The sequence below is a fragment of the Ahaetulla prasina genome, chromosome 4 (genome assembly GCF_028640845.1).
Source record: "Ahaetulla prasina isolate Xishuangbanna chromosome 4, ASM2864084v1, whole genome shotgun sequence".
Taxonomy (NCBI): domain Eukaryota; kingdom Metazoa; phylum Chordata; class Lepidosauria; order Squamata; family Colubridae; genus Ahaetulla; species Ahaetulla prasina.
The window spans coordinates 116423694-116437662 of NC_080542.1; the positions used below are offsets into that span (position 1 = coordinate 116423694).

The following is a 13969-nucleotide window of genomic DNA, read 5'->3' on the forward strand; positions in this document are numbered from 1 at the left end:
AATTGTTTCGTCAGAACATTCTTTACCATTAGATTCTTTTAGTGGTGGAATGGTTCTTGTTTCTTTTAGTTTATTGTTTACAAAATTATAAAAAGACAACTGGAATTGGTGCGTAGAAGGTTTTCTTCTTGTTTAGTGTGGTAAGTGTTACATTCTGTTTTTATTTGGTTGCAAATATTTTTGTAGCGGTTTTTGAAGTTTGCTACATAACCTTTTTTGTTTTTTTTCCAGAGGGATTTTTTTTTGGATTGCAGCTTTTTATTGATATGGGAAATTTGCTTTTCCTATTGATTTTGGTGATGATTTGTGGTACATATAGTTTGATGATTTTATTAATTTCAAGTAGGAATACTTTATAGTGGTCTTCTGTAGTGATACAGGTTGAGAATAGATTATGCCAGTCAAGAAATGAGAGATCATAGTTTATAAGGTCATAGTTGGCTTTTTTAAAATTGTAGTTTGGAATACTATTGTTGAGACGATTTATGTTTAAATAAAAGTCTATCATGCAGTGGTCGCTGTTGGAAAAGGGTTCTTTTACTTGTAGTCCATAAATAGAGTTTGCGTTATTACAAAAGATGAGGTCGAGGCAGTTCTTGAGTCTAGTATTGTTAGTTACTAATTATTCAAGGCCTAGGTTTGTAACTGCATTGTATAGAGTAGTATGGATTGGTTCTGTTGTACATTCATTTGTTATCCAGTTTATAGAAGGTAGATTTAGGTGTCCCAGAAAGATGAGAGGATATGGGCAAGAGGTAGCCCATGTTAGTAGTGAGGTTAACATATTTGCATGAGCGATGTTGTAGTCAGGAGCTCTGTAGCATAGTATGAATCTTAGTGTGGTATTGGTGGACAGGTCACATACAATAGTTTCAGGTAGATAGAGTTTATGTGTAACTTGAATATTTTTTAAGTTTAGTGATTTTTTGTAAAAAATAGCTACTCCACCACCTCTGCGGTGATCACGATCTGATCGAAGGACTTGGTATTCTTTGTTTGAAATAATGGAGTCAGTGAAGAATGAGTTTAGCCATGTTTCACAAACAAATATGATGTCAAATGTACCATTGTTTAATAAGAGGATAAATTCAGGTAATTTGTTTACAATACTTCTTGCATTTAATAATTTACATTTGAGACCTGCAGAATTAAGTGTAGGAGAGGTAAGGGGCTTGCATACCTAGTTTTGATTGGTAGTTGATTGAGGATTTGCAGGTTGATCAACGGATGAATGTGTGTTTTGATTTATAGATGGATGGATGTCTTGTTTGGTGGATGATTGAATGTTTTGATTGGAGTGAGATTGGGTGATGGGTTGGGTGATGGGTTTGGTGATGGGGTTTTGATTGAAGGATTTTCTTTTTATGCAGTCTGCATGGTAGTCAATATATAGGTTGGTTTCTCCTTCTTCTAGTCATCGTTTGAGTTCTGAACGAAGTTCACGGGATCTAATACGTTGTAGGAATGATAAGTCTGGTCTAGCTCTAAGTTTGTTGTAGCTGAGGTTATTTTTGGCTATTGTGTTTATAGTATAAATGAGATTTCTTTTGCTGGTTTCATTTTTGCATATGATTCTACAGAATTTGGGTGCTATTGAACCATGGTTGTATTTTTTTTTTCTATTTTTTTTATATTTATATACCGCCCTATCTCCCGAAGGACTCAGGGCGGTTTACAGGCACTTAAAAAACACATAAACACATAAATACAATATAAAAACAATTAAAAAACTTATTCTATAAGCCCGTTAATTAAAATATAAAAATAAAACCCAATTAAAACCCATAAATTTAAAATCTAGCTCAGTCCTGCACAATTAAATAGGTATGTTTTAAGCCCGCGGCTTAAATTGAATTAATTTGAATTAATTTGAATTCAGATCCATCTCTGGAGACTTCAGTTATTTCACTAGGGTCAAAGGATGTTAATTTATAATTTGAAATGATGTTTCGTATTTTATCAATATCTGGTTCATTTGTAATATCTAGACCAAATAATATAGCATTTTGACGTTTTTTCTCTCTCTCCATTGTATCTTTTACTAGCATTTCTACGTTGTTAGGGTGATTGATAGATGTTTTTGATTTGGTTTGTGTAGAAGGCAATGTTTGTTGAATTGGGAGATGTTTTTGGTGAGTTGTGGTTTCATTTATTTTAGTTGTAATTTTATTTTCCCACCAGAAAAGGTTAGCTATAATTTTGTTTTCAAGGTTTGAGAAACGTGCATCAAGTTGTGCATCCAGGTTTGTGAAATGTGTATCCAGGTTTGTGAAACATGCATCAAGTTGTGCATCCAAGTATGCTAGTAATTTTTTTTCTAAGTTTGTTTGAATGTTGTTAATGATGGTTTTTTTCAATGTTTGATATGATGGTTTTTTCAATGTTTGATATAATAGAGTTAGTGATAGTTTTTTCTAGGTTAGCTTGAATGGATTCGATGATATTTTGTAAATGTGTCTATGTTTGGGGAGTTATCTGAAATGGGATTTTTGCAGTTATAAGTTTCGTATTGGTCATTATTTGCAGATGCGTCTATTGATCAGGAGCGTTTTGGATTTTTATTGGAATTTCTACCTGGCATAATTGATATTCTATTAATATTTTACAGTTGATTTTGCTGTAATTATATGTGGTCAATATGTGGTCAATCTTTTACAGTTGATTTTGCTGTAATTTTATGTGGTCATTCTTTCCACAAGGTGGCAGTGTTGTAAAGATGAAAAGGATGTGAGGTTTGAGTTCGTGGGGATGATGATGATGGAGGCAGCGTGGTTGATAGTGATGGCGGATGTTGGAGTTAGTAGAGAAGGAAGTGGTGGGAATACGAAGATGGTTAAAAGCAGTGATAATGGTGATAGCAGATGCTGGAGGTAGTAGAGGAGGAATTTTTTTAAAAAAACAACAACTCACCCAGACGAGAATCTCTTAGGAGGGAACTTAAAAATTCAATCTCAGGCGGTTTTAATTCATTAGCATGGCTCGCTGCAGCGGCTGCAGCGGTTTCAGGCGGCGGCTTTAGCGGCTTCAGATGGTCAGCGGTGAATCTAATAGAAATAGAAGCTCTCTTTGGAGGGAAACTTCAAAATTCAATCTCAGGCGGCTTTAATTCAGTAGTGTGGCTCGCTGCAACTGCAGCGGCCAGCGGTGAATCTTGCCGGGGCTCGAGCTTGGCGTCAGCAACTCACGGTGGCTTCAGGCGATTCGCGGCGGCTTCAGGCGGTTTTAATTCAGCAGCGGTGGCTCGCGGCAGCCGCAGTGGCTCGCGGCAGCTTCAGGTGACTCGCGGCGGTTTCGGGAGACTCATGGCGGCTTAGGAGACGCACGCACGGTAGCTTCAGGTGACTCGCGGCGGCTTCAGGCGGCTTTAATTTAGCAACGGTGGCTGAAATACTTTGTTAGACAGACTTCCCGATAATTCTAGAAATTGTGATCTCAGTATAGAGGGAGAAAGCACATTGAGCAAAGTTTATGTCGAAGTGTTATATGAAATCCAGACAACTGAACAACCAGGTTTAGGCAAATCATGGTTTTTCCTATCCAATGTACCCAACCACAATCTTCTCTCAAGATTCTCAATGATCAGGTGAAGAATGCTTTTTAGGAACTTTACCCAGAGATGGACAAAATATTATCAACAAGTGAAGACTTATATCAAAAACAACTATAGATTTCTAGGTTTAATAGTTGAAACTGACAATCAAGCAAAAGAAGGGTATTTCTTGACCAGCAAAGGAAAGATGCCATGATGCCAATAGTACCTGCCAGGTGGTTAGTTAACTAAGAATACTCCACCTCCACCTCATTGATACAGTGGTTCCTACCTTACCCAATTTTTGTTACTTTTAATGTTTTTATATTTTGCTTTATGATGTTGTAAGCTGCCCAAAGTTCCTTGAAAGTGAATTGGTGGCTTATTTAATAAATAAATGCTAACACCTCTGAAAAGCTTGATGTATCAAAAATATTCATGCTAATTGCTAATTGCAAGAGAAAACACTATATATTCTTTTTTCTTTCTGTATTTCAATGGTGTTCTGAACTGAGTGTGTGCATTTCTTCACGAGTTCCAGTTTTGTAATGGACAAGAAAAGACAGGCAGAGATTTTCTTTGCAGGAGGCTGGGGATGGGTTGAAGTTATCCTTAGCAAGCAGTTAGTCTTGAAATGTTTGCAATGGATTAAGCAGAATATATGCATGTCCGATCTGTTGAATCTGTTTTCTTTCTCTCTGTGTCACTGTGATGTTTACCAAGATGGACCCTATGAACTTACCATAAATACCGCCGAAGGCCAGAAAGTAGGAAAGGTGTTTACACTTGATAAAGGTGAAGCTGTTCAACTGTACTGCTCAGCAGATTCCAATCCACCAAACATTTATTCATGGATCCTGAAGGCAAACAACTCCATATATCCAGTACAATATGGAAGATTTCTTGAAATTGCATCTGAGCAGGTGACACCGAAAACAGAATATATATGCACTGCTTACAACAACATGACTAAAACCCACGTTGAAACCCACATTCTGGTGATAGTAATGCCAAAAGGTAAGAATAAATGAATGAATGATAGGTATACAATAGGAATAAGTTTACAGTGTAGAGAATACCAGTTTGGGAAATGAGCTGTAATAAATCTAAAAAGAAATTACGATTTTTAATTATTGGCAATACTGCTACTGACACTGTAGGGATTGAACAATGGAGGTTTGCAGGTTTTGAACTACTCAATATAATAATGTATCATAAAGCAATATACAACTGATTTGTCATTATTGATCCATTGTGAACTTCTGAAATAAAAATAGATAAATCCTAAATCTTGATATGCTGGCAAAACATCATCAAATAACTACATTATACAGTGTGATGTTAAAGGGGAATATGCAACCATATTACAGAACATAAAAAATAATATTGAGATGTGGGACATGCAAGAAATATGTTTGATAACCTCTGCTTAGCTTCCGTTCCTAGGAGAATGTCTTAACACAACCAAGGGTAAGAAATGTCTTAAATGACAATAACTTTTACATATGCATTGAAGAAAGGAGAATTTGAACATTCCGCATATAACAATATGTATCCTGTGGAATCATAAGATCAGGTTGTTTCTAAATGGTCAGAGATTACCCTTCATCTAGGCTCATCTAATGAAAGAAGGCAATGGCATCTAAAAGAAAGAAATAGACTAGATCCCTGCTGAAAAAGCATTTGATTTCATTTTAAATCATAATTGTGAAATATAATTGATATGATTGCTTCTAATTATTATTTATTAAAATTATTACAATTTTGTGACAATTTTTAAAAATCTCTAAAGGCCCCATCCAAGGCTGTGGAGATTTGAAGGTAGATCGAGGTGAAATGTAAAATTTGTTACTACCAGTTCTATGGGTGTGGTTTGGTGGGGGGATGTAAAGTGATGGGTGGGCGTGGCCAACTTCTTTTTTTTTTTTTACTTTTAAAAGCATTTTTTCTACAACCTCTTCGGCCAAAGAGGTTGTAAAAATATGCTTTTAAAAGCTTGTAATGATCAGGTAACTCAGCTGGGATCGCCAGAAGAAAAAAAGCTTTTAAAGGGTTCTGGCTATCCCAGATGAGTTGCCTGATCACCAGAATCTTTTAAAAGCATTTTTTTACAACTTCTTCGGCCAAAGTGCTTATAGAAAACATGCTTTTAAAGGGTTCTGGTGATCCCAGATGAGTTGCCTGATCATTACAAGCTTTTAAAAGCATATTTTAAAACCTTTTACTTTTTAAAAGTAAAAAATGCTTTTAAAAGGTTCCGGCGATCAAGCAACTCAGTTCGGATCACCAAAGGAGCCTTTTAAAAGCTTTTTTTTACAACCTCTTTGGCTAAAGAGATTGTAGAAAAAATGCTTTTAAAGGGTTCTGACAATCCCAGCTAAACCGTGCGATCATCAGAGGCTTTTTTTTACTTTTAAAAGCATTTTTTTGGCCAACGAAAAAATGCTTTTAAAAGTAAAAAAAAAAACCCCTCTGATGATTGCACTGCTCAGCTGGGGCGGGGGGGGGATTTTTGCTACCGGTTCTCCGAACCACCTGCTATCATCGCTTCCCGATGGGGCGACCTGGTCCAAACGAGGAGCATTTCACCCCTGAGGTAGATGCCTAAGACATCTACAAATTGTATTGTCTCCCCCACACACACACACATACGTTTATATAGACAGAACATACAGTTTTTCTTCCTCTCCTTTTCTGAGTCTTCAGTTAATACATCAGTAAACTTTGATAGAATTATGATAGTTCATCATCTTATCCTTCCTACTGTGGCATAAACATACTTTGTTAACTATTTTTTAAGGGGAGGTACTTACATTCATCTGATCTCATACCATTGCAGAAGCAACCTTTAGTCTGTCTTTAGTTCTTTTGATAGTAAAATTCCAGTCCTGAAGTGATTCTGTTAGTTAGCATGATGCCTTGCAGCACATTTCCCAAGCTTATTTGTGTCATGCACCACAAAGCTCTGTGCCATTTGTGAATAGGAGTTGCCTATAGTATAGTGGGATTTAGTGTAATAGTACCTGGAAATTTTCTTTCAAACATGTTTAAAGAATAACGGGTTAGAACTGTATAGTCAAACCAATATTAGGTTGAACAAGTGTATACAGACAGACAGACGAAGTAAAAAGGAAATGATCAAAAATAAGTTTGGCATTGGCAGAACATTTAGCAATTTTAAACAAAAGTCTTTACCATTGGGCAGGCTGACTTATTAGAAAAGGAAGCATGTTGTTGTACACATGGAATATTATTTTGCTATCTGATTAGGAGAGAGAGGAACCAGTATTTTCTGGGGTATGAAAAACTCAGAAAAAAATGGAACCTGGATTTAACTGGCAAGCAAGCCTTGGGTGGTCCTTGGTGCTCTTCAACCAAGTTCAGAAAGCATCAAGGACCCCTCAGTTCAACCCTGAACAACAAATATTATCCTTTATTCGTAAGTAAAGTCTTCTTATAAGAGAAGCTGACTGTATTAAAGACTATGAGCAGGTGACATCATTTTGTTTTTGTTGACATCAACTTCATTTTAAAAAAGCAAGGATTATGTAATTTGAGGAAAATTGAACCACATATCACTAATCTAATGTCAAACATCTTTTGCATGACAGTTCAAATTTCTAGCAATAGTGATTTATTCCGTTCTTTTTCTCTTCAGTGTAAAAGAGAAATACGACAAAAATGGACTTTAGAAAAAGCAAAAAAAAAAAAACCACCAAAAACTCCACCCTAAATATTTCAGTTTAAAATTCCCCGTTAATTTCCTTTCCCTTAGAAAATACTCTTTTATTTTAAGTGAAATTGATCTATTCTGCTCAAGGTTTTTACCTAAAAAGAAAACTAAAATAATGACAATGTGATTCTTTTAACTGATGACCTTTAGATGTTTACAAATTATGACTAACCGCATTATTGATTTTTCTGCTGTCAATATTAGCAAACTTATAAAAATATTTATTTATTTTGCACTGTGAAACCTGAGATGCCAGAAACAGGTCAGTCATAAATAACTAGCATCTTGTCGTATCAAGGATACTTCAATAGTAATTTGTGCATCTGCAGAAAATATATCTTTTTAAAGTAATTTTATTAAAAGTTATAAAAACAAAGATTAAAAAACTAATGCAAACTAGCATAAAGCGAAGAAGGAAAAAGAAAAAGAAATCAAAGACAAAGATAAAAGTCCAAGAAAGAAAGATAAGGTCAAAGAAAAATACTGTGTTTCCCTGTCTTGTATTTTTTTTTTTTGAACCCTGAAATAAGTACTTGGCTTTATTGCCATGCGCTCAAATGCCTGATTGGGCTTATTATCAGGCAATGTCTTATTTTGGGGGAAACAGGGTAGAAAAGAAAAGAGATAAAAGGAAATGACTTCCAATATTCTTCACAGTAGTAAAGTACATTACAAGTATACTTACAAATTTATTTCTCATTACACTTATTTCTACAATCTTTTCTGTCTAGTCACCAAAATCATAAATCAAATATTTGCTTTTCTGTTTTATGCAAATCGATTAGGGGGTTCCAGTCAGTAATAAATGTAGACACTGTTTTTTCTCTAATCAAATAAGTCTCAATGAATTTCTCCATGTTCATCAACCATTCCGCCACTGGAGGGGTTTGCAAGTTCTTTCCATCTTTGTTTATGCAATAATTTTGCTGTATGATGTACAAAAGCCAAGCTCCATGACTTTTTTTCTAACTTTGTGCATCAGTCTCAAAAAAAAAAAAAAAGCTTGTAGGATCAATTGTATATTAATCTTCAAAAATTATCTGAATCAGTGAATATATGAATCAGTTATAAGTGTGATTAGGTATTGCAAAGAGAGAAAGAGAGAAATTGGAGTTGATATAGGAGAAGCAATACTGGTATTGGGCTCGAAAGAAAACCTATTGAGATAGAGATAGACCTTCATATGTGACCATAATTGGGATTAGAACTTCCATTGCTTAACAATACCGTTGTTAACTAAACCACACCCAAGATTAACAACCTTTTAGCCATGGTCATTAAGTGAGTTTAACTTCTATTGACTTTTCTTGTCTGAAGTTTCTGGGAAGGTTGCAAATGGTGATCAGAACACTGCAACCATCATAAATCATGGATCATGGCTCTGCGCATGCGCAAGATGGCGGCTCGGTAGAGGAACGGAGGCGACAACGGGCGACAGAAGAGGAGATGGCGGCGCCCAGGCGGCTTGCCGAGCGGCTTGCGTCCCCCGGTCAGCTGTATTAACATCCCGGCAGCCGTGGGAGAGGTCTGTGGACTCTCTCGGACTCACGGCTGCCGAGAACGCGACCGGGAGGATGGGCAAGCTGCGAACGGCGGCCATTGTTACTGGGCGTGAGGTGAGGCCGCGGCTCGTCTTTTGCGGCGGAGGCCGCGGCTTCTCCTTTTCTGTTTCGGATCATCCAGCGGTTCCTGTATCCTGGCCCTCCGGCTCTCTCGGCTCTCTCCGGCTCTCTCCAGGCGCTCCCCAGGTCTCCTCCGAGGTTTTTTTCCTGTGGGTTGACGTGGGGGAGTGGCATGGGGGTGAAGGGCTGTGAAGGGCCCCCTGTGGCCCCTGCCCGAGACGGCCTGTCAGGATGTTTGTCCGGCTCTTCGCCGCGGTTAACATCAGCGGCAGCTTACATCGTGCCGGCCCTCTGGTGGTGTTTGGTCAGGTTCCTCGGACAGGCCTTGCCCGGCGGAGGGGGCAGACCTTGGATTGGACCTGGACCTTGAGGAGGGAGTGGCCGGCCCTTGAGAGGCCTTGGACTATCCTGGTGGGATAGGAGTGGGAGTGGACGTTGAGGTTTTCCTGGCCTATTAGGCCTGCTCTTCCTGGGATTACAATTGGTGTTTTATCATCTCCAACACCTTATCATCTGTAATCTGCGTTGTCATCTGCATTTTATGCACTTTATGCACTTTATGGCCGGTACATTATGGCCGCGGAAGAAGTCTGGAGACCGATCTCTGACCTACAGGGAGTTCTATTTCTATTTCTGGACGTAACTATTCTGGACGTGTTCACTTGGAAACATCTATTTTGGAATCATCTATGGATACCGCTGTCAGGGAGAGTGACACCACCTCCTCCAGGTCATGGATTTTAGGACTGAGCTTTGGGCAGAGCAGTAGTATTTTTGTCATCATGGACGTTGTTCTGCCTATGTTCCAGCTTTCGTCATCTTTAGCCAGCCACCATTTGATCTTCATTAGTCAATGGGTGTCCATTTGAACTTGGTATGACATTTGACCACTCCGGACAGCATCGCCTCTCGTCGGCCTCTATCCTCTATTTATATACTCTATTTATGCGATATTCAGCACTCGAACTCTTGCGCCTGCGAGGTGCCCCCGCCTCGCAGGAATGGCCCGCCGCACTATCAAGGGCCGGCCTCAATGACGGGTCTTGGGACCCACAGAGGTGGCATGCGAAAAAAAAGAGCCTTTGGGGGTTTTTAGATAGGGTTTTTTTAAGGGGAGGGAGGGTTAGGGCGGGCGTTGGGGGTAGCCCGTCGGGTGGGGAGCCAGTCCTTGCGCGTGCTCGTGACGGTTTTTTAACGGGTTCGGAGGTTAGGGGGGAAGATTGCGTTCCTGTTGGCGAGGGTGGACTGATTTGCACGGTAAGTGGGAGGGGCAGATATGGCGGAAGGGGAACATATCGTCCTGGGGGGACACGCGCTCGATGTTTGCAGGCGATCGCGCGCCCCGATCCCTCGTCCTTTTCCCGTTCCCGGATGGTCAAGACCCTCAGAGCCTGGGCCTTGGCTGATGTTATGCAACGCACGGTCCGTAGTCAATAAGGCCCCTAATATACGATCTTATTCAGGGGCGCCACGGACCTTATAGGCGCACGGAAACCTGGCTGGGCACGGAAGGGGGTGTGCCCCTTGTTGAGATGTGCCCGCCGGGTTTCCATGCATTCCATCAGCCGAGGGCTCAGGGTAGGGGTGGGGGGGTGGCGGTTGTGATTAGAGAGAGTCTAGAGCCGAGGGAGACCACTGTACCTCAGATTGCCGGGTGTGAATCCTCTTTGTGAGATGGGGCCATAGGTGTCAGATGGGTTTGCTGATCACGTACCTGGCTCCTTGCAGCATGTCAGCTGCCTTGCCCGAGCTCCTGGAGGTGCTGGCTGGAGTGGCAGTTGAGACCCCCAGACTTTTAGTCATGGGGGATTTTAACTTGCCATCTTCCGGCTCGTCATCAACGGTAGCTCGGGAGTTCATGGCTTCCATGACGGCCTTGGATCTGACCCAAGTAGTTGATGGCCCTACTCACATCGGGGGTGGCACTCTGGACCTGGTTTTTGTCTCTGGTCAGTGGTTGAGAGATCTGGACTTAAAGGAAATAGTCATTGAACCTTTGTCATGGTCAGATCACTCTCTTCTTCGCCTGGACTTTCTGACCGCCATTCACCACCGCAGGGAGACGGAGCCGATACGTTGGTTCCGTCCCAGGCGCCTGATGGACCCGGAGGGGTTCCGGACGGAGCTTGGGCCATTTCCTGACGGTCTGGCTCACGGCTCGGCTGAGGAACTTGTTGCGGCCTGGGAACGGGCCGCGGCGGGGGCCTTAGACCGTGTCGTGCCTTTGCGGCCTCTGACCCGGCGCAGGCCCCAACCGGCCCCTTGGTTCCCCGAGGAGTTGAGAGGGATGAAGCGCCGGAGAAGACGCCTAGAGAGTTCTTGGAGGTCTAGCCGTTCGGAGGCTGATCGGACACTAGTGAAGTCCTATACTAGGGCTTACCTAGTGGCAATGAGGGAAGCGAGGCGTAGCTATGCCTCCTCCCTCATTGCATCGGCAGATAACCGCCCAGCCGCCCTGTTTCGGGTGACTCGCTCCCTCTTACATCAGGGGGAGCGGGATGACCCGTTGCAGGGACGTGCTGAGGAGTTTAATGGTTATCTATACGATAAAATGGTTCAGCTTCGGGAGGGCCTAGACCAAGATTGCAGTGACGTGGGTGAGACGGCTGAGGGTGGTCTTGGGGACATTTTATGGGATGAGTTTGACCCTGTCGCTCCCGAGGACATGGACAGGTTGCTGGGGAGGTTGAATGCCACCACATGTTTACTGGACCCGTGCCCCTCCTGGCTGGTACTGGCCACTCAGGAGGTGACACGAGGCTGGCTCCAGGCTATTACGATCGCTTCCTTGGTGGAGGGAGTCTTTCCGACCGCCTTGAAAGAGGTGGTGGTGAGACCCCTCCTCAAGAAGCCTTCCCTGGACCCGGCTGTTTTAGGTAATTATCGTCCGGTCTCCAACCTTCCCTTCGTGGCGAAGGTTGTAGAGAGTATGGTGGCATATCAGTTTCCCTTGCACCTGGATGAAACTGTCTATCTAGACCCGTTCCAGTCTGGCTTCCGGCCCGGTTACAGCACTGAGACAGCTTTGGTCGCGTTGGTGGATGATCTCTGGAGGGCCAGGGATAGAGGATGCTCCTCTGCCCTGGTCCTATTAGACCTCTCAGCGGCTTTTGATACCATCGACCATGGTATCCTGCTGCGCCGGTTGGAGGGATTGGGAGTGGGAGGCACCGTTTATCGGTGGTTCTCCTCCTATCTCTCCGATCGGTCGCAGACGGTGTTGACAGGGGGGCAGAGGTCGGCTCGAGACACCTCACTTGTGGGGTGCCGCGGGGTCGATCCTCTCGCCTTCTGTTCAACATCTATATGAAGCCGCTGGGTGAGATCATCAGTGGCTTCGTGTGAGGTACCAGCTGTACGCTGATGACACCCAGCTGTACTTTTCACACGGGCCACCCCAAGCTATCAAGTGTTGTCCCGGTGCTTGGAAGCCGTCACGGGTCTGGATGGGGAGAAACAGGCTCAGGCTCAATCCCTCCAAGACAGAGTGGCTGTGGATGCGGCATCTCGGTACAGTCAGCTGAGTCCTCGGCTGACTGTCGGGGGCGAGTCATTGGCCCCGATGGAACGGGTGCGCAACCTGGGCGTCCTCCCTGATGAGCGGCTGGCTTTTGAAGATCACTTGACGGCCGTCTCCAGGAGAGCTTTTACCAGGTTCGCCTGGTGCGCCAGTTGCGCCTTTCTGAACCGGGATGCCCTGTGCACGGTCACTCACGCCCTCGTGACGTCTCGCCTGGATTACTGCAATGCTCTCTACATGGGGCTCCCCCTGAAGGGCATCCCGAGGCTTCAGTTTGTCCAGAAAGGAGCTGCGGGTGATAGAGGGAGCCCTCGTGGCTCCCGTGTGACACCTATCCTGCGCAGACTGCACTGGCTGCCTGTGGCCTTCCGGGTGCGCTTCAAGGTTTTGGTGAACATCTTCAAAGCGCTCCATGGCATAGGGCCGGGTTACTTACGGGACCGCCTACTGCTACCGGATACCTCTCACCGACCCGTGCGCTCTCACAGAGAGGGACTCCTCAGGGTGCCGTCAGCGAGACAGTGTCGTCTGGCGACACCCAGGGGAAGGGCCTTCTCTGTGGGGGCTCCCACCCTCTGGAACGAACTCCCCCCAGGACTTCGTCAACTTCCGGACCTCCGAACCTTCCGTCGCGAGCTTAAAACACATTTATTCATCTGCGCAGGACTGGATTAGTTTTTAAATTCGTGGGTTTTTAAGGGGTTTTAAATGGGTTTTTAATGGGTTTTTAATGGGTTTTATTATTTGCGGCCAAATTGAATAAGTTTTTTAGTAGTATTTTAATAGTATTTATTTTGTAATAGTATTGTTTATTTTATCTGCCTGTAAACCGCCCTGAGTCCTTCGGGAGAAGGGCGGTATAAAAATTTAAATAATAAATAAATAAATAAATAAATAAATAAATACATGCTTGTGGTCAAATGACCAAATTTTGATTACATGGCTACAAGGACGTGCAATGATTATAAGAGTGAGGACCAGTCATAAGTCATTTTTTTCAGCACTGTTGTAACTTTGAATAGTGGTTAAGAGAATGGTTATAAAGCAAACATAACCTGTGATACTTAAGGCATTGAACTAGAAATTGGGAGACTGTGAGTACTAGTCCTGCCCTGGGCATAAAGTTAGCTGGGAGACCTTGGGCCAGTCACTTTTAATCAAATTTAGGAAGAAGACAAGGTTAAGCCACTTCTCAAATCTTTCCAGGAAAATTGCAGGGACTTTGTTTAGGATGAGCTTGATTCTGAGGCTCTCAAGGACGTGGACAGGTTACTGGGGAGGTTACATGCAACTACATGTTTACTGGACCCGTGTTCCTCCCGGTTGGTGCTGGCCACACAGGAGGTGACACGAGGCTGGCTCCAGGGAATTATAAATGCTTCATTGTTGGAAGGGGTTTTCCCCGCCGTCTTGAAAGAGGCAGTGGTGAGACCCCTCCTCAAGAAGCCTTCCCTGGACCCGGCTATTTTAGGAAATTATCGTCCAGTCTCCAACCTTCGCTTTGTGGCGAAGGTTGTAGAGAGTGTGGTTGCATGGCAGCTTCCCCAGTACCTGGATGAAGCTGT

General features: G+C 42.9%; 1 protein-coding gene across 1 annotated transcript in view; it reads left to right on the forward strand.

The window, feature by feature from the left end:
- HEPACAM2 (HEPACAM family member 2) overlaps positions 1-13969 on the forward strand; it is a 72073-nt gene that overhangs the window by 32467 nt on the left and 25637 nt on the right. Inside the window, exon 4 of the mRNA XM_058182746.1 lies at positions 4253-4546. Coding sequence (XP_058038729.1) covers positions 4253-4546 — 294 coding nt within the window. The remainder of the gene's footprint in view (positions 1-4252; positions 4547-13969) is intronic.